The sequence below is a fragment of the Heptranchias perlo genome, chromosome 25 (genome assembly GCF_035084215.1).
Source record: "Heptranchias perlo isolate sHepPer1 chromosome 25, sHepPer1.hap1, whole genome shotgun sequence".
NCBI classification, from domain to species: Eukaryota; Metazoa; Chordata; class Chondrichthyes; order Hexanchiformes; family Hexanchidae; genus Heptranchias; species Heptranchias perlo.
The window spans coordinates 4,385,909-4,412,752 of NC_090349.1; the positions used below are offsets into that span (position 1 = coordinate 4,385,909).

A 26,844-nucleotide genomic window follows, 5' to 3' on the forward strand; every position below is an offset into this window, starting at 1 on the left:
GTCCAGGAATTGGTCAACACTGACCTCCAGGAATTGGTCAGCACTGACCTCCAGGAATTGGTCAGCACTGACCTCCAGGAATTGGTCAGCACTGACCTCCAGGAATGGGTCAGCACTGACCTCCAGGAATGGGTCTGCACTGACCTCCAGGAATTAGTCAGCACTGACCTCCAGGAATTGAACACCACTGACCTCCAGAAACTGGCCTACACTACCTCTAGGAATTGGTCAACACTGACCTCTAGGAATTCAACAGCACTGACCTCCAGGAATTGGCCAACACTGAGCTCCAGGAACTGGCGAACACTGACCTCCAGGAATTTAACAGCACTGACCTCCAGGAATTGGCCTAAACTCACCTCCAGAAACTGGTCAACACTGACCTTAGGAACTGGTCGACACTGACCTGCAGAAACTGGCCACCACTGACCTCCAGAAACTGGTCAGCACTGACCTCCAGGAAATGATCAACTCTGACCTCCAGGAATTGGTCAACACTGACCTCCAGGATTGGTCAACACTGACCTCCAGAAACTGGCCTACACTACCTCCAGGAATTGGTCAACACTGACCTCCAGGAATTCAACAGCACTGACCTCCAGGAACTGGTCAGCACTGACCTCAAGAAACTGGCCACACATGGCCTTGAGGGACTAGCAAGAGCAAAATGTTAAGGGACATGAACCTGACAGACTGACCACAATTGACCCTGAAGGACTGGTCATAATTACCTTGATGGACTGACCATAATTGACATCGAAGGACAGACAGTAATTAAAATTGAAGGACGGACCACTGTTGACCCTAAAGGACTGACCACAATTTACCTTGAAGTTCAGACCACAGTTGACCCTGAAGGACTGACCACAGTTGACCCTGAAGTTCAGACCACAGTTGACCCGGATTGACTGACCACAGTTGACCCTGAAGTTCAAGCCACGGTTGACCCTGAAGGACTGACCACAGTTGACCCTGAAAACTGGCCACAGTTGACCCTGAAGAACTGACCACAGTTGACCCTGAAGAACTGACCACAGTTGACCCTGAAAGATTGACCACAACTGACCCTGAATGACTGACCACAGTTAACCTGAAGGACTGACCACAGTTGACCCTGAATGACTGACCAAGGTTGATCCTCAATGACTGACCAACATTGACCCTGAAGGACTGACCACAGTTGACCCTGAAGGACTGACCACTCTTGACCCTGAAGGACTGACCACAGTTGACCCTGAAGGACTGACCACAGTTGACCCTGAAGGACTGACCACAGTTCACCCTGAAGTTCAGACCACAGTTGACCCTGAAGTATTGACCATGGTTGACCATGAAGTATTGACCATGGTTGACCATGAAGTATTGACCATGGTTGACCCTGAAGTATTGACCATGGTTGACCCTGAAGGACTGAAGATGCCATGTGATCTTTTACATCCACCTGTAGAGGCAAGTAAAATATCTCATCTAAAAGACAGCAGCTCCAACTTTGCAGCACCCCCTCAGTACTGCACTGTAGTGCCAGCCTAGATTATGTGCTTAAGTTCTGGAGTGGGGCTCGAACCCACGATCTTCTGATTCAGAGGCGAGAAGGCTGCCCTCCGCGGACCACACTATTGGTGATCTCACAGAGACTGTCAATCACTCACTGTTGTAACCGCAGTCTGTTTGCCAGTACAGTAGAGGCATTGGCAGAGATGAAATCATTTTAGTCAAATCAAGGGCCAGGTATGTCCCTCTAACCTGTTAATTGTATCTACTCACTGCAGATGGTGTGAGAGTGGATGGTTCCTGGGCCAAACCAGACATTCTAGGAAGGTGCCTGAGATTCTTGTGTGTTGATATAATGACTTTTAAACATAGGATGTGGGACGGTCAGCTCAGTTATTGACATTCTTTGCATCACTCTCGCCTCTGCCCTAAAACGGGAGTCTACACCTGCCCCATTACTGAAGTTGGCTCTATGACTATCTGCTTCCTCTTTCACTCTTCTTTTCCTCTCAACAGCTCTTAACTCTCTATCAAGCCCAAGTCTGACAAACCTAAGTCTGTCCAATCACAATGTGGTCTAAACCCAATGTGGTCCAATCGCAGTGTGGTCTAAACCCAATGTGGTCCAATCGCAGTGTGGTCTAAACCCAATGTGGTCCAATCGCAGTGTGGTCTAAACCCAATGTGGTCCAAACCCACGGTTTCTCTAGTAGGGTGATCCCTCTGTCTCTGAGGAACAAGGTAGTTACTGTCCTCCTCCAGTTTCCACTTACTTCCAACAGGGATCACGGAGAAGCAATGGGAGCCTCAGTGATTTTTCCTTCCCTAATACAGGGGTTCTGAGGCCAATTGCTGCAGGCCTCTTACTGCCCCAGCTGAGATCTGGAACTGGGATCGTCCCCGTCTCTATGACCCAGCTACTCACTGGATAAACATGCTGAAGCACTGGGGGAACCAGCTTAAAAACGCAAGCTTGGAATCCCTATGGAATACTTTTCGATTAACCCGTCTTCTCATGTGCTGGTTTTTAGCTTTGGTCGTGTGCTACACTGAGGATTCAGCCCTTCACTAAAGTTCCTGGATGAAGGAGTAGAAAAATCAGCTCTGGTTCCTGCTCCTCATGGTCTAGTGACACCTGCTGGAAAGGGCACAGTTCAGACATTGGGCAAGGACGGGACCAGATTCCACCAGATAGTGCAACAGCCCACCAAGTCTCATTACCGTGAATTCATGCACAAAGTCCAGCTGGGTGAGATACTAAGGATGGCTGACCAGGGATAGAACCGCAGAACCTTCCTACCCTGTAGGGTTCAGTATCACATCAAGCGTTGTCTTTATCAACAAGGCCATTGGCACTACCTTCAAATAGTCAACATTCTATGGCCTGAAATGTTATCTCAATGAATAAGAGTCAGTATCAGTGCACTCTATGATAGTCACTAATAAATCCAATAGGAACTTCAGGAGAAACGTCGTCACCCAGAGAGTGGTTAGAATGTGGAACTCGTTACCACAAGGAGTAGTTGAGGTGAATAGAATAGATGCATTTCAGGGGAAGCTAGATAAACACATGAGGGAGAAAGGAATAGAAGGTTATGCTGATAGGATAAGATGAAATAGGGTGGGAGGAGGCTCATGTGGAGCATAAACACCGGCATGGATCATAAGGTGTCAGCAGTGGCTCAGTGGACAGCACTCTTGCCTCTGAGCTAGAAGGCTGTGGGTTCAGGTCCCATTCCAGGGACTTGAGCTAAAGTAAACATTGGTCCCTTAGAGGATGAGACTGGGGAAATAATAATGGAAAACAAGGAAATGGCAGAGGAATTGAACAGATATTTTGCATCTGTCTTCACAGTAGAAGACACTAATAATATACCAATAATAGTAGAAAATCAGGGGCAAAGGCGAGGGAGGAACTAAAAACAATCACTATCACTAGAAAAAAAGTACTCTGTAAACTAATGGGTCTAAAGGCTGACAAGTCCCCTGGACCTGATGGCTTGCATCCGAGGGTCTTAAAGGAAGTGGCTACAGAGATAGTGGATGCATTGGTTGTAATCTTCCAGAATTCACTGGATTCTGGAAAGGTCCCAGCGGATTGGAAAATCACAAACGTAACACCCCTATTCAAGAAGGGAGTGAGACAGAAAGCAGGTAACTATAGACCAGTTAGCCTAACATCTGTCATTGGGAAAATGCTAGAATCCATTATTAAGGAAGTAGTAGCAGGACATTTGGAGACTCATAATACAATCAAGGAGAGTCAACATGGTTTTATGAAGGGGAAATCGTGTCTGACAAATTTATTAGAGTTCTTTGAGGAAGTAATGGGCAGGGTGGATAAAGGGGAACCATTGGATGCAGTATATTTGGATTTCCAAAAGGCATTCGATAAGATGCCACATAAAAGATTACTGCACAAGATAAGAGCTCATGGTGTTGGGGGTAATATACTGGCATGGGTAGAGGATTGGATAACTAGAAGATTGAACAGCTTGGGTCTATACTCATTGGAGTTTAGAAGAATGAGAGGAGATCTTATTGAAACATACAAGATTCTGAGGGGACCCAATAGGGTAGATGCTGAGAGGATGTTACCCCTCATGGGGGAATCTAAAACTAGGGGGCATAGTCTCAGAATAAGGGGTCGCCCATTTAAGATGGAAATGAGGAGGAATTTCTTCTCCCAGAGGGTTGTGAATCTTTGGAATTCTTTACCCCAAAAAGCTGTGGAGGCTGAGTCATTGATTTACATTCAAGGCTGAGTTAGACAAATTTTTGATCAGCAAGAGAGTCAAAGGATATGGGGAAAAGGCGGGAAAGTGGAGTTGAGGTAAAAATCAGATCAGCCATGATCTCATTAAATGTCGGAGCAGGCTCGAGGGGCCGAATGGCCTACTCCTGCTCCTATCTCTTATGGTCTTATAGCACAAAATCCTGGCTGATACTCCAGTGCTGAGGGAGTGCTGCATTGTTGGAGGTGCTGATTTTCGGATGAGATGTTGTCTTGAGGTCGCAAAAGCCACTATAGAAAGGTGAGTCTTTCTTTCCATATTGGACTGAATGGTCTGTTTCTCTGCTGCAAATTCTATGTAATTCTACTCACCACTGTGTCTCCTCCTTGCTGGGGGCAGACTGTTCACTGTTTGAGTTTCCCCAGCTTGCCCTGTTTAAACTCAGGGGAATTGATGTGACCGGAGCCCCCTCTTCCTGGTTGGGACCACCCACACTTCTACTGCGGACCACACAAAACTTTGTCTCCTCGGCCTCCAGACTCACATCTTGTTTCTGCTGCTTACAATCTATGGACCGAGAATGAAGAGCAAAACAAGAGTTTCTCAGTGTACATAACCCAGGAGTTTAACAGTGTACATAACCCCTGACATTCTCAGTGTACGTAATCCAGGAGTTTAGCAGTGTACATAATCCAGGAGTTTAACAGTGTACATAACCCCTGACTTTCTCAGTGTACGTAATCCAGGAGTTTAGCAGTGTACATAATCCAGGAGTTTAACAGTGTACATAACCCCTGACTTTCTCAGTGTACGTAATCCAGGAGTTTAGCAGTGTACATAATCCAGGAGTTTAACAGTGTACATAACCCCTGACTTTCTCAGTGTAAATAATCCAGGAGTTTAACAGTGTACATAACCCCTGACTTTCTCAGTGTACGTAATCCAGGAGTTTAGCAGTGTACATAATCCAGGAGTTTAGCAGTGTACATAATCCAGGAGTTTAACAGTGTAACCCTTAATACCCTTACCTAAAAAAAATCGATCAATCTCAGTTTTGAAATTTTCAATTGACCACCAGCCTCAACAGCTTTTTGGGCGAGACAGTTCCAGATTTCCACTCCCCTTTGTGTGAAGAACTGCTTCCTGACATCACCCCTGAATGGCCTAGCTCTAATTTTAAGATTAAGCCTCCTTGTTCTGAACTCTCCCACCAGAGGAAATAGTTACTCTCCATCTACCCTATTAAATGCCTTAGTCACCTTAAACACCCCAATTAGATCACCCCTTAATCTTCTACACTCAACGGAATATAAACCTAGTCTATGCAACCTGTCCTCATAATTTAACCCTTTCATTCTGGTGAATCTGCGCTGCACCCCCTCCAGGGCCAATATCTCCTTCCTGAGGTGCGGTGCCCAGAACTGAACCCAGTCTCCAGATGTGGTCTGACCAGAGCTCTGTACAGCTGGAACATCACTTCCACCCTTTGTATTCCAGCCAGGTAAAGGCCAACATTCCAAAAGCCTTTTTGATTACTTTTTGTACCTGTCAACTAGCTTTTAGTGATTTCACTATATGGACCCCTAAATCTCTCTGCTCATCCACAGTTCCTACGTTCTTTCCATTTAGGAAATAATCTTTCTTAGGTCTAAAGTGGATGACCTCACACTTTTCCACATTAAACACCATCTGACACAGTTTTGCCCACTCACTTAATCTATCACAGCCCCTTTCCAACTTTCTGCTCCCATCTACACTACTTACTGTGCCACCTAACATAGTGTCATCAGCAAAATTGCATATATGGCTTTCTATTCCTTAATTTAAGTTATTGATAAATATAGTGAAAAGCTGAGGCCCCAGTACAGACCCCTGAGGGACACCACTAGTCACATCCTGCCAATTAGAGTACATACCCATTATCTCTACTCTCTGTCTCCTGCCTCCTAACCAATTCCCTACCCATCCAGCAGAGGTGTAGTGGGTCGAATGGCCTTCTTCTGTGCTGTAAGATTCTATGATTCTATGTCAATAGATTGCCTCCAATTCCATGTGCTTACATTTTTGCTTACACTCCTTATGTGGAATCTTATCGAATGACTTCTAGAAGTCCATATAAATAACATCCATAGACACTCCCTTATCTGCAACGTAAGTGAGCCCCTCAAAAAGTTCAATTAGGTTAGTTAGAAATGCCTTACCCTTTACAAATCTATGCTGGCTCTATCTGATTAGCTCATATTTACCAAATACTCAGTCACTCTGTCCATAATAACAGATTCTAGTAACTTCCCCACAACAGACATTAGACTATTGGATCTATAATTTATTGGTTTCTCTCTTCCACCCTTCTTTCTGAACATAACGCAAGACTTTCTAAGTGTACATAATCCAGGGGTTTATCAGTGTACATAATCCAGGAGTTTCTCAGTTTAGATAATCCAATAATTTCACACTGTATATAATCCAGCGATTCTCAGTATACATAATACATGGTTTTCTCATGTGCATAATCCATGGGTTTCTCATGTACATAACCCAGGACTTTTTTAGTGCACATCTTCCAGCGTTTTTTCAGTGTAAATAATCCAGGAGTTTCTCTGTGTTGATAATCCAGGAGTTTCTCAGTGTTGATAATCCAGGAGTTTCTCTGTGTTGATAATCCAGGAGTTTCTCAGTGTAGATAATCCAGGAGTTTCTCAGTGTTGATAATCCAGGAGTTTCTCAGTGTTGATAATCCAGGAGTTTCTCTGTGTTGATAATCCAGGAGTTTCTCAGTGTAGATAATCCAGGAGTTTCTCAGTGTAGATAATCCAGGAGTTTCTCAGTGTTGATAATCCAGGAGTTTCTCTGTGTTGATAATCCAGGAGTTTCTCAGTGTTGATAATCCAGGGGTTTGTCAGTGTATATAATCCAGGAGTTTCTCTGTGTTGATAATCCAGGAGTTTCTCTGTGTTGATAATCCAGGAGTTTCTCAGTGTTGATAATCCAGGAGTTTCTCTGTGTTGATAATCCAGGAGTTTCTCAGTGTTGATAATCCAGGAGTTTCTCAGTGTTGATAATCCAGGAGTTTCTCTGTGTTGATAATCCAGGAGTTTCTCTGTGTTGATAATCCAGGAGTTTCTCAGTGTTGATAATCCAGGAGTTTCTCTGTGTTGATAATCCAGGAGTTTCTCAGTGTTGATAATCCAGGAGTTTCTCAGTGTTGATAATCCAGGAGTTTCTCTGTGTTGATAATCCAGGAGTTTCTCAGTGTAGATAATCCAGAAGTTTCTCAGTGTAGACACATGTGGAGTAGTCACAAACAGGAGAGAGAGCAGCGAGTTTCTCCTGATATTGCAGCGGGTTAGGCTGCAGGAAGCAGCAGGTTCTGTGCGGTCATCGTGTCTGAATATGCAGGCTTCAAATACACCAGTCGACTGAACTCAGAGAACCTGACCTACAGTTAAAAAAGGGCTGACAAATAAAAGCACAGGCCAGAATACAGGTCTATGACCAAGGCCACTGCTTCAAGACAGCTGAAGAAGTTTAAATCCTTTCTTATTGACTTCAGTTTGTATTTCTGTGCAAACTGAATTCCATTGGGCTGCCATGTTTGACAAGCAAAAATAAGTATTTACAATGGGAGTGCAGTAGGACATGAACTGATCACAACTTAAACTGTACTTATCATAGGGAAAAAACGAAGTACACAGAAGTACAACTTTAGCGATGGTGGATATAGAACCTTTTAGCAGTAGGGGCTCTGATGGTGTCAAAGTTATTTTCTAGGGGGGTGTCTGAGACCTGCCATTGGGTCCCATTTACACCCGTCCCATTTACACCCGTCCCATTTACACACGTCCCATTTACACCCCGTCCCATTTACACCCTGTCCCATTTACACCCGTCCCATTTTCTTTTCCATTGCAGTGAATGATATAAACAATCACAGGGGAGGAGAGTGGGGGAGAGAGAGCAGTTGGGGGCAATGAGGGCAGGGGAGTATGGAGGGGGAGTGAGGGTGGGGTAATTGGGGAGAGTAGGGGGAGTTGGGGGCTGAGGGGGAGTCGGGAATTGGGGGGGTGGGCGTGGTGTAACCCAAACGTCTGAATCTCTCTCGCCCTCTTTGCACTACCGCCCGAGACCAATTCCACTCTCTTTGTCCCTCCAAAGTAACAATCGATCCTTGATTTCCACACCATCTGAAGGTGAGTATAACACAACAGTCCTATAATATAGAGGAGAATGGCCTGGAACACTAGTTACAACCATAATGCCATAGAGACAAAAGAGGTATATCAGAGAAAATTTTTAATGCAAAAAGCATTGACGTAATGAACTTACCAATTTGGAGGGTCAATTTTCCTTATGCTTGGCCCCAATGAACACCCGGGAGAAAGGGCTCTCCACCGCGATTACATTGGGTGCAGAGAGGGGATGTGGAAAACTATAAGCTTTGACTGACTAAATTGACTTTCCAATACACTTAAACCATAAAGCTGACCATATTAATGTAGAAATACTGAACCATAAAAGAAGCAAAGCATGATGGAATAAGTTGACCATGTTAGCTGACCAGCTGAATACAATAGAACGCTTATGTTCGGTTCCCAGCAAAGACACACACAAGAGCTATTGTCTGATTATGAGATAACTGTCTGACTAGCAGAAATGAATGATCATATAGCCTTGAGACTGAGTACAAAACTGATAATAAAAACACTTTCTTAGGGGAAAGCCACTTTCCCCTAGACATTGTCTCGTGATGTTGAACAGGCATGGGAACCTAAAAAGGTTGGGTTCCCTATTTTTGATTGACTAACCACTTGACCAATGAGAGTGTACATGTACGCCCATATTCTATGATGGACAGACATTACTAATTGAACCGTATAAAAGTTAACCATTTCATCTGCTCAGCGAAGAGGTGGTTCCAACCATTGCTTGGACACAGCTTCCAACTTGTACAAGTTTCTTAATAAATTCTTACTTGTCTGAATTAAGTGTTTGGAGTTAATGCATTGTGTATAATTGGTAATTAAGTTTTCGACAGTTTCTTGGAGGTCCCACCGAGATCGCTTGTTATCTCCGGTAACTACGGACACAGTTGTCTGCATGAACCCAGACACACAGCGATTGAAAGGTGTATGCATTAACTGACGTGACTAATTCTTCTGTTTGCCTTTAGGAATTGGAAGGCGATCATAGGAAATCATAGAAGTTACAACATGGAAACAGGCCCTTCGGCCCAACATGTCCATGTCACCCAGTTTATACCACTAAGCTAGTCCCAGTTGCCTGCACTTGGCCCATATCCCTCTATACCCATCTTACCCATGTAACTGTCCAAATGCTTTTTAAAAGACAAAATTGTACCCGCCTCTACTACTGCCTCTGGCAGCTCGTTCCAGACACTCACCACCCTTTGAGTGAAAAAATTGCCCCTCTGGACCCTTTTGTATCTCTCCCCTCTCACCTTAAATCTATGCCCCCTTGTTATAGACTCCCCTACCTTTGGGAAAAGATTTTGACTATCTACCTTATCTATGCCCCTCATTATTTTATAGACTTCTATAAGATCACCCCTTAACCTCCTACTCTCCAGGGAAAAAAGTCCCAGTCTGTCTAACCTCTCCCTATAAGTCAAACCATCAAGTCCCGGTAGCATCCTAGTAAATCTTTTCTGCACTCTTTCTAGTTTAATAATATCCTTTCTATAATAGGGTGACCAGAACTGTACACAGTACTCCAAGTGTGGCCTCACCAATGCCCTGTACAACTTCAACAAGACATCCCAACTCCTGCATTCAATGTTCTGACCAATGAAACCAAGCATGCCGAATGCCTTCTTCACCACCCTATCCACCTGTGACTCCACTTTCAAGGAGCTATGAACCTGTACTCCGAGATCTCTTTGTTCTATAACTCTCCCCAACGCCCTACCATTAACGGAGTAGGTCCTGGCCCGATTCGATCTACCAAAATGCATCACCTCACATTTATCTAAATTAAACTCCATCTGCCATTCATCGGCCCACTGGCCCAATTTATCAAGATCCCGTTGCAATCCTAGATAACCTTCTTCACTGTCCACAATGCCACCAATCTTGGTGTCATCTGCAAACTTACTAACCATGCCTCCTAAATTCTCATCCAAATCATTAATATAAATAACAAATAACAGCGGACCCAGCACCGATCCCTGAGGCACATCACTGGACACAGGCATCCAGTTTGAAAAACAACCCTCTACAACCACCTGTCGTCAAGCCAATTTTGTATCCAATTGGCTACCTCACCTTGGATCCCATGAGATTTAACCTTATGCAACAACCTACCATGCGGTACCTTGTCAAAGGCTTTGCTGAAGTCCATGTAGACCACGTCCACTGCACAGCCCTCATCTATCTTCTTGGTTACCCCTTCAAAAAACTCAATCAAATTCGTGAGACATGATTTTCCTCTCACAAAACCATGCTGACTGTTCCTAATTAGTCCCTGCCTCTCCAAATGCCTGTAGATCCTGTCTCTCAGAATACCCTCTAACAACTTACCCACTACAGATGTCAGGCTCACCGGTCTGTAGTTCCCAGGCTTTTCCCTGCCGCCCTTCTTAAACAAAGGCACAACATTTGCTACCCTCCAATCTTCAGGCACCTCACCTGTAGCGGTGGATGATTCAAATATCTCTGCTAGGGGACCCGCAATTTCCTCCCTAACCTCCCATAACGTCCTGGGATACATTTCATCAGGTCCCGGAGATTTATCTACCTTGATGCGCGTTAAGACTTCCAGCACCTCCCTCTCTGTAATATGTACACTCCTCAAGACATCACTATTTATTTCCCCAAGTTCCCTAACATCCATGCCTTTCTCAACCGTAAATACCGATGTGAAATATTCATTCAGGATCTCACCCATCTCTTGTGGTTCCGCACATAGATGACCTTGTTGATCCTTAAGAGGCCCTACTCTCTCCCTAGTTACTCTTTTGCCCTTTATGTATTTGTAGAAGCTCTTTGGATTCTCCTTTGCCTTATCTGCCAAAGCAATCTCATGTCCCCTTTTTGCCCTCCTGATTTCTCTCTTAACTCTACTCCGGCAATCTCTATACTCTTCAAGGGATCCACTTGTTTCGTATAGACAAGGAAAGAAAAAGGGGACAGAGTGTGACGTGCGACAGATTACTCAATATTGTCAGCTGCGGTGATGTAGTAACGGGCTGAGAGAGAGCAATAACGGAGTAGATCTGTGAATACCGGTGATACTAGGAGTGAAGTTGAGGTTGCTGTATGGGACCGATAGACTGTCAGCTCCTAGTGAATAGAGGCGCCAGGAAAAGAGGTAACCAGTTACAGACTTGTTTTTTTAAAAAAAATTTTAGTGTAAAGTTATAATTTGGATAAGCGCAGACTAGATGTTGCGTAATTCGGAAAAGTGCGAAATTTACAAGTCTGTAGTGGCGACAAACGCAGACTGGTGTGGATGTCGTGGATTCGGAAAAAGTGCGAAATTCTGGTTTACCTGAATTACATGTTTAGGTAGAAACACTGATAGTGCTCAAGTGTAAGAGCACTTTTTTAAAAAAAATCTTGCGTAAGTCAGCTGATTCAACTAAGTGCAGACGTTTCTCTCACGCACCTAGTCTGGGCTGGTTATTGGGGCCAGGACCCTGGAGTGGGTGTAGAGAACACATGACGTCTTGTCCAATCAGCTGAATTATCAAGTATAGAATTGTGATAGTTAAGATCGGCCTTGATTGTTGTGTAATTACAGTGTGGAGGATTGTATAAACTATAAGCAGAATCCCTCCAAAGGGAACACCTGCTGCTTACATGTACAGAAACTTTGGGAAAGAAACAACTGACAAGTTGATAATTTGGTCCAAATGGACCAGAACTAAGAAATATCCCTTTCCCAAAGACGGTACATTTAATATGGATAGAATTAAGTGACTAGAAAAATGTTTAAAAGACAGAGACCCGGAAAAGAAAGGGTCCTTTTGTTTTGGTGTACTGTCTCTTTAAAAAAAGCCTGTCCTGATTGTGAGGTTTTTTTTCGGTGTTGTGGGCCACGCCCCCTTCTTACTGCGTCTTACGTGTTTTCTTCTTTTGTGTGTGTTTTGTCTTGTGTTCAATTCTGATAATGCTGAATTAAAATTGGAGTTATTGAGGTTAAGTGACCTATTAAATTCTGGTTCTTATAAAATGTGGGCATGTTAAATTCCAGACATGGGATCTTCTAAAAAATTGGCATTTTGAATTTTTATTTTTGTGATTGGCTGTGGTTTAAAAAAGGTTTAAAAAATTAACGGGACAGAAAAAAAGCTATCTGGTATCACCGTGATAGGAAAAGTCGGAAACCTGGAACAGCTCGGAGAGTTGGTTATAATCAAACCCACTAAAACTATGTGAAAAAAAAATGAATTGGAAAGCTATAGTTGTGTATGACGAGCAAATTATAAAACTTACGAAGACTAACTATAAACTAAAATGTACGATGGAAGATGTTATTTCCCGGTATGAATTTTTTCTAAACAAAAGAATTTATGTGAGAATTACGTTGACGTATGCTGGGAACGCTGCGTGAATCTGATATCTGACTCCTTCGTTTTGTTAAAAAGTTTAACCTTTCCAAGGACACCGACATCTGTTTTCAATTCACCAAGACAAAATGAGGTTTTAATTGTAAAAAAAGATAAAGTGCAGATTTAAAGAATTACAAGTTACAATTGCAGGATGATCTCTAGTTATAAATTAAACTGATCTTCGAAGCATTTTGTGCTATTGTGATTGATTAAACACTATGATTAAAAATAAATCTCAAAAATAGTGTGAAAAAGATAAAGTGAAAGCAATCCACAAATGTGAGAAGTGAAAAAAAAATTCAGTCAAAGCTGTGTGAAGTTAATGTTAACCCCTTCCATCCCAAGAAGCCAGACTGTCATGCCAAGCAGTTCAAACAGACAGAAATGACCCAGTCGGTTGAGAACTGTCTGAGGCTTGCCCAGAACACAGGTTGAACATGAGGTAACAATTGGTATAGGTTATATTATTAAAGTTGACCCAATTACTCGGAAATGCCAAAGGCACCCAGACAATGCTACAGTGAGAAAAAAATTGATAAGAAAGGAATGTAAAACAAATCGTATCAAAAGAAAGCATAGGTTAGACAATTGGAAGTCCATTACTTGAGCTATGTACTGACACAGGGTACTAAACGCCTATCAGTTTTACTCCGCCACAGTATGACAAGGAAGTTCGACAAGTTCGGGGGCTATTCACGAATAGTAGATACAATACAAGATCTGACCAAAGAGGGGAGACCTTCCCTGACAAATTATATAACTCGCATTGAGTATGCTAAGAAAGTTCAACAATTGCATCAACACCTCCTAACTCAAGTGTTAAAACAAAGCGAGACATGGAATGGAGGTGGACATCGTAAAAGAGATAGATTTGTACATCTTGAAAACACAGAGATTAGGACTTGGAGTTAGAAATTCCAGTCTGCAGTCCTACGTACATCTGTATGTGGGAGAGACAGTGTTTATTTCAGACAGGCTGCGTGCTCCAGAGAGAGAGAGAGAGGGACTAGGCAAATTCTCTCTCCTGTTTTATTTTCTGGATTTTGTTTCGGGTAAAAGGATTATTCCTTTGGATAAATAAATAATAAATGATGATTTGACAAATTAACCCCTTGGGCTCTCAAGAAGAGCCGCAATGGATTTTCTGTGTTTCTTTTAAAACAGGTGACCCTGGTTTTTGGGACCACGTGAGTGTTGATGGTGCAGGATTACCAAGAGTAGTTCTTTGACATAAAATGGCTTTACAAAGTTACGGTGCAACCTTTGCTGGAGAAATTTGGTGCAGGAAACGATCCAGTGGTGTTAAAAATTTAAGACTTTAGCTGCAGACATCAACAGATACCAAATGTCACAGCGTGGTGATATCAACCTGATTCTCTTCTTTTGAAAACATTTTGATTTGTTTTGTTTTAACCCATTTATTATCTTCCGAGACAGAGTGCTCGAGGTGGGAAGATATGGGAGTTACATCCAAAAGTAAATACAAGTACTTCTGTCTCTACTATAAAACCACAAAGCCTGGACATAATATGTTTCTGAAATTGGAATTGATAAGAAAAATTTATATGAGTTGCTATTCAAGCACTTGAGGAGAAAAATTTACTTGTAATTTAAGCGGATGATCAAATTATATTTTAAAATAAAAGAAGTCCAATCTAAATGGTTCCTATTAAATGCTGTGTATCAAGAATTCTTTTCGGGAGGGAAGAAAATTTTACATTGACAAGTCCTGTCAGTCCAACAATACTGCTCTCGAGTTGGGATAATTGTGAAATGATAGAAGGGACTCGGGCACAATGTAGTGGGATATTTTGGGGAATGAAAAGCGGTTCAAGAAGAAATTACGTAAAATAAACAAATTTTGGGATATTGGAGCTGACTGTAAATATTGTATCGGACAGTAACATTGATTTGGCAACATTAGATCAAAAGGTCAGAGATTTAGGGTCTCGCATTAAAGATATATTTAAAAATAAATGAAAATACAGATAAGGAATTGTCTGAGGATCAAATGCTGACCATACATTTGCAAAGGATAGCTACAGTGCTAGAAACACATGCCCAAACCATTAATAAATTAATAAAAGAGGAATATAACGTATCTTAGCAGGCGGCTGCTAATGACATCTGCAGTACATATGTTAACTGGATTGTGGAACAGACACGAGAGAACCTAGCCCAGATACAGGCAGGGGAAGTACCCTTATGAATAACGAATCAACAAACTGAGGGTGAACCTGACCTGTGGGCAGGATGGAGGTGGTACCTCCAAGCGGCTGTTAGCAAACAAGAACATCACCCCTTGCCAATTCAGGGCAATGGTGCGGGTGTACCCCACTCAAGTGGAGTGTAAACCTGACGGAGGAGGGCTCCTAGGGTTGGTACTAGTAATACTGGTGATGGCACCCGAAACCCAGGGACGAGAGGTGTACCAAGTACAGAATATTGGGGTAGTGAAGGATGGAATGCACATATCCCATCACAATATGTTACCATATGCTGAAAAAAAAATAGTAGGGAATTGGCTGGAACAAAATTAAAGGGATGTGTTACTAGACATGCTGTCACTGTGTGTCCACATAGTGTTGGACACAGCCCAGAAGCACAGTGTGGGTTTAACAATACCGGTACCAATCAGGATATTAACTGTACCATGGAGGCCCTAGAGGCGGATCTAAAACCCACTCAAGTGGCATATGCCGGAGAGGGCGAATATTGTGTTACAACTAATTTGAAAACATTTAAATATGCCAATCTAACTTGTGATATTTTAAGTCCAGAATTCTACTCCATTCCTGAAGTCCTGGTTCGGATTGGACCCGAGGAACTGGTAGAGATACACCGGCATAACCTCACCACCTTACAAGTTTCTGAGGATGTCAAAAAAGGACTTAAAAGAATATCAGGACACATTTGGGTATCTGACACCCCTGTTGCTTAAATACTTGAAAGCATTGCGAATGGAGATACGCCTCTCCCAGAAGGTTTATTATAACCTACAACAGGACAATAAAAACATTAAGCATGACATTGACCAAATTAAAGTCACCACCTGGTGAAATGACCTCTGGAATTTGGGACTGAATATACAGATCCATCCTTGGATTAGATTAATGTCACATGTATTAGTCGTAGTGCAGTTTGTTGTAATGTCCTTCTTGATTTTCATTGCATGTAATAAATGTAAGCAGAGGATGAAGGGTTTGGCAAAGATAGTAAAACAGAGCCTGGGTGAGAATGTCCCCATTGTCTCTGTGATTTCAACTAAGAACACATCTTAATGGTACCAGGAGTAGCACCCGCTGGGGTAAGGTGCATGTAAAAGGGGAGACAATTATAGTTTGATAGGATTATCAGATGCTCTGCCTCTCTTCCACCCAGACTGGTGGCCAACACGAAGGGAACCTGGTTAAGATGAGGTACAGCATCTAACGGGATATTGTAGGGATAAAATTTGGATTAAGGAATATAAAGGGGTGGGTCCCAATCTCGAGTTCAAAGGTCAGGCCTAGTAGTTGATTAATTAACCCATAAATCCCCATACAAGGACCCCGGCGGTGGCGTACAAAAAAAAACTGACTGATTAATTAAACTGTTATAAGAGACTGTTGCAGCATGGCATGTCCTAAACTTTTAAATCATATGAGAATAATTGGCTCGGCATGCCTGATCACGTGGGTGGGAACTGGCATAAAACCTGCTACAACCCCTGCTGCAAGCAGACTCAATCGTGTTTCAAGGGAACTGCATGTCAATACTTTTTTAAACATGTCATATATGTATGCAAGCGTCAAGGTATCTCTAGTTGCTGGGTGTGCTCACATATCCCAGTTCAATCCAAGGGAGGCATTCCACTCAGACCAGTCCCCCTAACTTCCCAAGAAATAGCGGAGTGGGTAATAAATCAAATTGAAATTAATGGGAACAGAATGCGAGATAGTGGCTGGATGAGTGCGAGAACAAATAAGACAATGTTTGTGAGAAAGCAATGGAAGGAGGACACAATCACAACAAAATGTGAAACCAGATTTCGGGGGTGGTACCAACCTAATTACGATCAGACCCATAAACCTCCTTTTCTAATCCTTACAAATACACCAACAACTAATGGAGCAATATGTTTGAGTAAGAATTCAGTAGGGGGTGATGTAATGGGATGGAGTAATTGCACTCAGTATATAAATATGACAGTAACCAGCATCAGTAGTACCATCAGATGGAAGCCTTGCACAGGTGGCCAAATTTACAAAGATAGAATAAACATAAAGAATTCCCCTGCAATCACTGCGTATAATGAAACCTACTTTATTTGTGGCCACAAGGCATACCCATGGTTGCCTCAAAGATGGACCGGATTATCTCACTTGGGATATGTGATCCCATATATCTGACACTCATCATCCCTGCCTCAATATCCTGCTGGGCAACGAGTAAAAAGGGTAATTACTGAGGCTGACCGATTCTGGGCCATTGCTTTCCCTAGGTGGGGAGTGAGCATGGCCACCAGAGAAATTATTAAATTAGCCAATATCTGGGAAATAGTTGCTAATGATACGGCAGAAGCCTTAAAGGAAATAAGCGCAAAAATGATAGCCATTCGTACGGTCACCTTACAAAACCGTATGGCCCTTGATTACCTGTTGGCAGAGAAAGGAGGAACATGCGCACTAATTGGATCTGAATGTTGTACCTACATACCTGATAGTTCAGAGAATATTACTAACTTGGCCGATCACATTCAAAGGTAAGTTGAGAAATTCAAGCAGCCCCCTTCGTTCACTCTTTGGGGCTGGGCAACAGGATGGCTGGGTTCTATTGGGACTTCTCTAGTTCAGGGACGAGTCATATCTATTGTTATAATTCTTATAGCCTGTTGCTTTGTCAAATGCTGCTGTGTTATGATGTCCAATCTGGGTACACATATAGTGCCCACAAATTTGATGGTGCAAGTAGGGGTGACACAGGATGAGGTGACACAGGAGGAGTTTGAATGTCTGGGTGGAATAATGCCTTATTAAAGTGTTGTCCTTTTATATATATATATATATATAGGACAAAAGGTGGGGAGGTGGAAAACTATAAGCTTTGACTGACTAAATTGATTTTCTAATACACTTAAACCATAAAGCTGACCATATTAATGTAGAAATACTGAACCATAAAAGAAGCAAAGCATGATGGAATAAGTTGACCATGTTAGCTGACCAGCTGAATACAATAGAACGCTTATGTTCGGTTCCCAGCAAAGACACACACAAGAGCTATTGTCTGATTATGAGATAACTGTCTGACTAGCAGAAATGAATGACCATATAGCCTTGAGACTGAGTACAAAACTGATAATAAAAACACTTTCTTAGGGGAAAGCCACTTTCCCCGAGACATTGTCTCGTGATGTTGAACAGGCATGGGAACCGAAAAGGTTGGGTTCCCTATTTTTGATTGACGAACCACTTGACCAATGAGAGTGTACATGTACGCCCATATTCTATGATGGACAGACATTACTAATTGAACCGTATAAAAGTTAACCATTTCATCTGCTCAGCGAAGAGGTGGTTCCAACCATTGCTTGGACACAGCTTCCAACTTGTACAAGTTTCTTAATAAATTCTGACTTGTCTGAATTAAGTGTTTGGAGTTAATGCATTGTGTATAATTGGAAATTAAGTTTTCGACAGGGTGAAGGTGAAACTCCGGCCGACATCTACAGGTCGATTGTCCACCTGCAAATGTGGAGGGAGGGGGCGTTCCTGGCCCCAGCACTCCTGCCACATTTACCTGGAGCATTATTCACTGGGTGTCGCAGTATAGAGACACTGTACCCCATCCAAACCCCCACCCTTACACACTCACACTGTACCCCATCCAACCCCCCACCCTTACACACTCACACTGTACCCCATCCAACCCCCCACCCTTACACACTCACACTGTACCCCATCCAACCCCCCACCCTTACACACTCACACTGTACCCCATCCAACCCCCCACCCTTACACACTCACACTGTACCCCATCCAACCCCCCACCTTACACACTCACACTGTACCCCATCCAACCCCCCACCCTTACACACTCACACTGTACCCCATCCAACCCCCCACCCTTACACACTCACACTGTACCCCATCCAAGCCCCACCCTTACACACTCACACTGTACCCCATCCAACCCCCCACCCTTACACACTCACACTGCACCCCATCCAACCCCCCACCCTTACACACTCACACTGTACCCCATCCAACCCCCCACCCTTACACACTCACACTGTACCCCATCCAACCCCCCACCCTTACACACTCACACTGTACCCCATCCAACCCCCCACCCTTACACACTCACACTGTACCCCATCCAACCCCCCACCCTTACACACTCACACTGTACCCCATCCAACCCCCCACCCTTACACACTCACACTGTACCCCATCCAACCCCCCACCCTTACACACTCACACTGTACCCCATCCAACCCCCCACCCTTACACACTCACACTGTACCCCATCCAACCCCCCACCCTTACACACTCACACTGTACCCCATCCAACCCCCCACCCTTACACACTCACACTGTACCCCATCCAACCCCCACCCTTACACACTCACACTGTACCCCATCCAACCCCCACCCTTACACACTCACACTGTACCCCATCCAACCCCCCACCCTTACACACTCACACTGTACCCCATCCAACCCCCCACCCTTACACACTCACACTGTACCCCATCCAACCCCCCACCCTTACACACTCACACTGTACCCCATCCAACCCCCCACCCTTACACATTCACACTGTACCCCATCCAACCCCCCACCCTTACACACTCACACTGTACCCCATCCCACTCCCCACCCTTACACACTCACACTGTACCCCATCCCACTCCCCACCCTTACACACTCACACTGTACCCCATCCAAACCCCCACCCTTACACACTCACACTGTACCCCATCCAACCCCCACCCTTACACACTCACACTGTACCCCATCCCACTCCCCACCCTTACACACTCACACTGTACCCCATCCAACCCCTCACCCTGACACACTCACACTGTACCCCATCCAACCGCCCACACTTACACACTCACACTGCACATCATCCAACACCCCACCCTTACACACTCACACTGTACCCCATCTGACACCCCACCCTTACACACTCACACTGTACCTCATCCGACACCCCACCCTTACACACTCACACTGTAACCTCATCCAACCCCCCACCCTTACACACTCACACTGTACCCCATCCAACCCCCAACCCTTACACACTCACACTGTAACCTCATCCAACCCCCCACCCTTACACACTCACACTGTACCCCATCCAACCCCCAACCCTTACACACTCACGCTGTACCCCATCCAACCCCCCACCCTTACACATTCACACTGTACCCCATCCCACTCCCCACCCTTACACACTCACACTGCACCCCATCCAACTCCCCACCCTTACACACTCACACTGTACCCCATCCAACCCCCACCCTTACACACTCACACTGTACCCCATCCAACCCCCCACCCTTACACACTCACACTGTACCCCAACCAACCCCCCACACTTACACACTCACACTGTACCCCAACCCACTACTCACCCTTAAACACTCACACTGTACACCAACCCACTCCCCACCCTTACACACTCACTGTACCCCATCCAACCCCCACCCTTACACACTCACACTGTACCCCATCCAACCCCCCACCCCTACACACTCACACTGTACCCCATCCAACCCCCCACACTTACACACTCACACTGTACCCCATCCAAACCCCCACCCTTACACACTCACACTATACCCCATCCAACCCCCTACCCTTACACACTCACACTGCACCCCATCCAACTCCCCACCCTTACACACTCACACTGTACCCCAGCCAACCCCCACCCTTACACACTCACACTGTACCCCATCCAAACCCCCACCCTTACACACTCACACTGTACCCCATCCAACCCCCACCCTTACACACTCACACTGTACCCCATCCAACCCCCCACCCTTACACACTCACACTGTACCCCATCCAACCCCCACCCTGACACACTCACACTGTAGCCCATCCAACCCCCCCACCCTTACACACTCACACTGTACCCCAACCCACTCCCCACCCTTACACACTCACTGTACCCCATCCAAACCCCCACCCTTACACACTCACACTGTACCCCATCCAACCCCCCACCCTTACACACTCACACTGTACCCCATCCAACCCCCCACACTTACACACTCACACTGTACTCCGTCCCACTCCCCACCCTTACACACTCACACTGTACCCCATCCAACCCCCCACCCTTACACACTCACACTGTACCCAATCCAACCCCCCACCCTTACACACTCACACTGTACCCCATCCAACCCCCCACCCTTACACACTCACACTGTACCTCATCCAACCCCCCACCCTTACACACTCACACCGTACCCCAAACCACTCCCCACCCTTACACACTCACTGTACCCCATCCAACACCCCACCCTGACACACTCACAATGTACCCCATCCAACCCACCACCCTTACACACTCACACTGTACCCCATCCAACCCCCCACCCTTACACACTCACACTGTACCCCATCCGACTCCCCACCCTTACACACTCACACTGTTACCCATCCAACCCCCCACCCTTACACACTCACACTGTACCCCAACCCACTCCCCACCCTTACACACTCACTGTACCCCATCCAACCCCCCACCCTGACACACTCACACTGTAGCCCATCCAACCCCCACCCTTACACACTCACACTGTGCCCCATCCAACCCCCCACCCTTACACACTCACACTGTACCCCATCCAACCCCCCACCCTTACACACTCACACTGTACCCCATCCGACTCCCCACCCTTACACACTCACACTGTTACCCATCCAACCCCCCACCCTTACACACTCACACTGTACCCCAACCCACTCCCCACCCTTACACACTCACTGTACCCCATCCAACCCGCCACCCTTACACACTCACACTGTAGCCCATCCAACCCCCCACCCTTACACACTCACACTGTACCCCATCCAACCCCCCCACCCTTACACACTCACACTGTACCCCATCCAACCCCCCAAATTTACACATTCACACTGTACCCCATCCAACCCCCCACCCTTACACACTCACACTGTACCCCATCCCACTCCCCACCCTTACACACTCACACTGTACCCCATCCAACCCCCCACCCTTACACACTCACACTGTACCCCATCCAACCCCCCACCCTTACACACTCACACTGTACCCCATCCAACCCCCCAAATTTACACATTCACACTGTACCCCATCCAACCCCCCACCCTTACACACTCACACTGTACCCCATCCCACTCCCCACCCTTACACATTCACACTGTACTCAATCCAACCCCCAACCTTACACACTCACACTGTACCCCATCCAACCCCCCACCCTTACACACTCACACTGTACCCCAACCAACCCCCCACCCTTACACACTCACACTGTACCCCAACCCACTCCTCACCCGTACACACTCACTGTACCCCATCCAACCCCCCACCCTGACACACTCACACTGTACCCCATCCAACCCCCCACCCTTACACACTCAAACTGTACCCCATCCAACCCCCCACCCTTACACACTCACACTGTAGCCCATCCAACCCCCCACCCTTACACACTCACACTGTACCCCAACCCACTCCCCACCCTTACACAATCACACCGTTACCCATCCAACCCCCCGCCCTTACACACTCACACTGTAACCCATCCAACCCCCTCACACTTACACACTCACACTGTACTCCGTCCCACTCCCCACCCTTACACACTCACACTGTACCCCATCCAACACCCAACCCTTACACACTCATACTGTACCCCATCCAACCCCCCACCCTTATACACTCACACTGTACCCAATCCAACCCCCCACCCTTACACACTCACACTGTACCCCATCCAACCCCCCACCCTTACACACTCACACTGTACCTCATCCAACCCCCCACCCTTACACACTCACACCGTACCCCAAGCCACACCCCACCCTTACACACTCACTGTACCCCATCCAACCCCCCACCCTGACACACTCACAATGTACCCCATCCAACCCCCCACCCTTACACACTCACACTGTACCCCATCCGACTCCCCACCCTTACACACTCACACTGTTACCCATCCAACCCCCACCCTTACACACTCACACTGTACCCCAACCCACTCCCCACCCTTACACACTCACTGTACCCCATCCAACCCACCACCCTTACACACTCACACTGTAGCCCATCCAACCCCCCACCCTTACACACTCACACTGTACCCCATCCAACCCCCACCCTTACACACTCACACTGTACCCCATCCAACCCCTCACCCTTACACACTCACACTGTACCCCATCCCACTCCCCACCCTTACACACTCACACTGTACCCCATCCAACCCCCCAAATTTACACATTCACACTGTACCCCATCCAACCCACCACCCTTACACACTCACACTGTACCCCATCCAACCCCCCACCCTTACACACTCACACTGTACCCCATCCAACCCCCACCCTTACACACTCACACTGAACCCCAACCTACCCCCCACCCTTACACACTCACACTGTACCCCAACCCACTCCTCACCCTTACACACTCACTGTACCCCATCCAACCCCCCACCCTGACAAACTTACACTGTACCCCATCCAACCCCCCACCCTTACACACTCAAACTGTACCCCATCCAACCCCCCACCCTTACACACTCACACTGTAGCCCATCCAACCCCCCACCCTTACACACTCACACTGTACCCCAACCCACTCCCCACCCTTACACAATCACACCGTTACCCATCCAACCCCCCAACCTTACACACTCACACTGTACCCCAACCCACTCCCCACGCTTACACACTCACTGTACCCCATCCAACCCCCACCCTAACACACTCACACTCTACCCCATCCAACCCCCCACCCTGACACACTCACACTGTAGCCCATCCAACCCCCACCCTTACACACTCACACTGTACCCCATCCAACCCCCCACCCTTACACACTCACACTGTACCCCATCCAACCCCCCACCCTTACACACTCACACTGTACCCCATCCAACCCCCCACCCTGACACACTCACATTGTATCCCATCCCACTCCCCACCCTTACACACTCACACTGTACCCCATCCAACCCCCCAAACTTAAACATTCACACTGTACCCAATCCAACCCCCCACCCTTACACACTCACACTGTACCCCATCCAAACCCCCACCCTTACACACTCATACTGTACCCCATCCAACCCCCACCCTTACACACTCACACTGTACCCCAACCACTCCCCACCCTTACACACTCACTGTACCCCATCCAACCCCCACCCTGACACACTCACAATGTACCCCATCCAACCCCCCACCCTTACACACTCACATTGTACCCCATCCAACCCCCCACCCTTACACACTCACACTGTACCCATCCAACCCCCCACCCTTACACACTCACACTGTACCCCATCCGACACCCCACCCTTACACACTCACACTGTACCCCAACCAACCCCCCACCCTTACACACTCACACTGTACCCCATCCCACTCCCCACCCTTACACACTCACACTGTACCCCATCCAACCCCCCACCCTTACACACTCACACTGTACCCCATCCAACTCCCCACCCTTACACACTCACACTGTACCCCATCCCACTCCCCACCCTTACACACTCACACTGTACCCCATCCCACTCCCCACCCTTACACACTCACATTGTAACCCCATCCCACTCCCCACCCTTACACACTCACAATGTACCCCATCCAACCCCCACCCTTACACACTCATACTGTACCCCATCCCACTCCCCACCCTTACACACTCACACTGTACCCCATCCAACCCCTACCCTTCCACACTCACACTGTACCCCATCCCACTCCCCACCCTTACACACTCACACTGTACCCCATCCAAACCCCCATAATCTTAACTTAGGGGCATAATCTTAAGTTAAGGGGCTGCTCTTTCAAAACTGAGATGAGGAGAAACTTCTTCACTCAGAGGGTGGTAGGTCTGTGGAATTTGCTGCCCCAGGAAGCTGTGGAAGCTACATCATTAGATAAATTTAAAACAGAAATAGACAGTTTCCTAGAAGTAAAGGGAATTAGGGGTTACGGGGAGCGGGCAGGAAATTGGACATGAATTTAGATTTGAGGTTAGGATCAGATCAGCCACGATCTTATTGAATGGCGGAGCAGGCTCGAGGGGCCGATTGGCCTACTCCTGCTCCAATTTCTTATGTTCTTATGTTCTTATCCAACCCCCCACCCTTACACACTCACATTGTACCCCATCCCACTCCCCACCCTTACACACTCACATTGTACCCCATCCCACTCCCCACCCTTACACACTCACAATGTACCCCATCCAACTCACCACCCTTACACACTCACACTGTACCCCATCCCACTCCCCACCCTTACACACTCACAATGTACCCCATCCAACTCCCCACCCTTACACACTCACACTGTACCCCATCCAACCACCCATCCTTACACACTCACACTGTACCCCATCCCACTCCCCACCCTTACACACTCACACTGTACCCCATCCAACCCCCACCCTTACACACTCACACTGTAAACCATCCAACCCCCACACTGACACACTCACACTGTACCCCATCCAACTCCCCACCCTTACACACTCACACTGTACCCAATCCAACTCCCCATCCTTACACACTCACATTGTACCCCATCCAAACCCCCACCCTTACACACTCACACTGTAACCCATCCAACCCCCCACCCTTACACACTCACATTGTACCCCATCCAAACCCCCACCCTTACACACTCACACTGTACCCCATCCAACCCCCCACCCTTACACACTCACATTGTACCCCATCCAACTCCCCAACCATACACACTCATACTGCACCCCATCCAACCCCCCACCCTTACACACTCACACTGTACCCCATCCAACCCCCCACCCTTACACACTCACACTGTACCCCATCCAACCCCCACCCTTAGACACTCACACTGTACCCCTTCCAAACCCCACCCTTACACACTCGCACTGTACCCCATCCAACCCCCCACCATTACACACTCACATGTACCCCATCCAACCCCCAACCTTACACACTCACACTGTAACCCATTCCAACTCCCCACCCTTACACACTCACAATGTAAACCATCCAACCCTCCACACTTACACACTCACACTGTACCCCATCCAACTCCCCACCCTTACACACTCACACTGTACCCCATCCAACTCCCCATCCTTACACACTCACATTGTTCCCCATCCAACCCCTCACCCTTACACACTCACACTGTACCCCATCCAACTCCCCACCCTTACACACTCATATTGTACCCCATCCAACCCCACCCTTACACACTCACACTGTACCCCATCTAACCCCCCAGCCTTACACACTCACACTGTACCCCATCCCACTCCCCACCCGTACACACTCACACTGTACCCCATCCAACCCCCCACCCTTACACACTCACACTGTACCCCATCCAACTCCCCACCCTTACACACTCACACTGTACCCCATCCAACCCCCCACCCTTACACACTCACACAGTACCCCATCCAACCCCCGCCCTTACACACTCTCACTGTACCCCATCCAACCCCCACCCTTACACACTCACACTGTACCCCATCCAACTCCCCACCCTTACACACTCACATTGTATCCCATCCCACTCCCCACCCTTACACACTCACACTGTACCCCATCCAACCCCACCACCCTTACACACTCACACTGTACCCCATCCAACCCCACCCTTACACACTCACACTGTACCCCATCCAACTCCCCACCCTTACACACTCACACTGTAAAGCATCCAACCCCCCACCCTTACACACTCACACTGTACCCCATCCAACTCCCCACCCTTACACACTCACACTGTACCGCATCCAACTCTCCACCCTTAC

The 26,844-nt window shown here is 46.7% G+C and overlaps 1 protein-coding gene across 1 annotated transcript in view; it reads right to left on the minus strand.

Annotated features, from left to right (window-relative positions):
- Positions 1–2,616: 2,616 nt before the first annotated feature.
- LOC137342428 (T-box-containing protein TBX6L-like) overlaps positions 2,617–26,844 on the minus strand; it is a 233,962-nt gene continuing 209,734 nt past the window's right edge. The window contains exons 6-7 of the mRNA XM_068006350.1: positions 4,598–4,793; positions 2,617–2,626 (exon numbers count right to left, since the gene is read on the minus strand). Coding sequence (XP_067862451.1) covers positions 2,617–2,626; positions 4,598–4,793 — 206 coding nt within the window. The remainder of the gene's footprint in view (positions 2,627–4,597; positions 4,794–26,844) is intronic.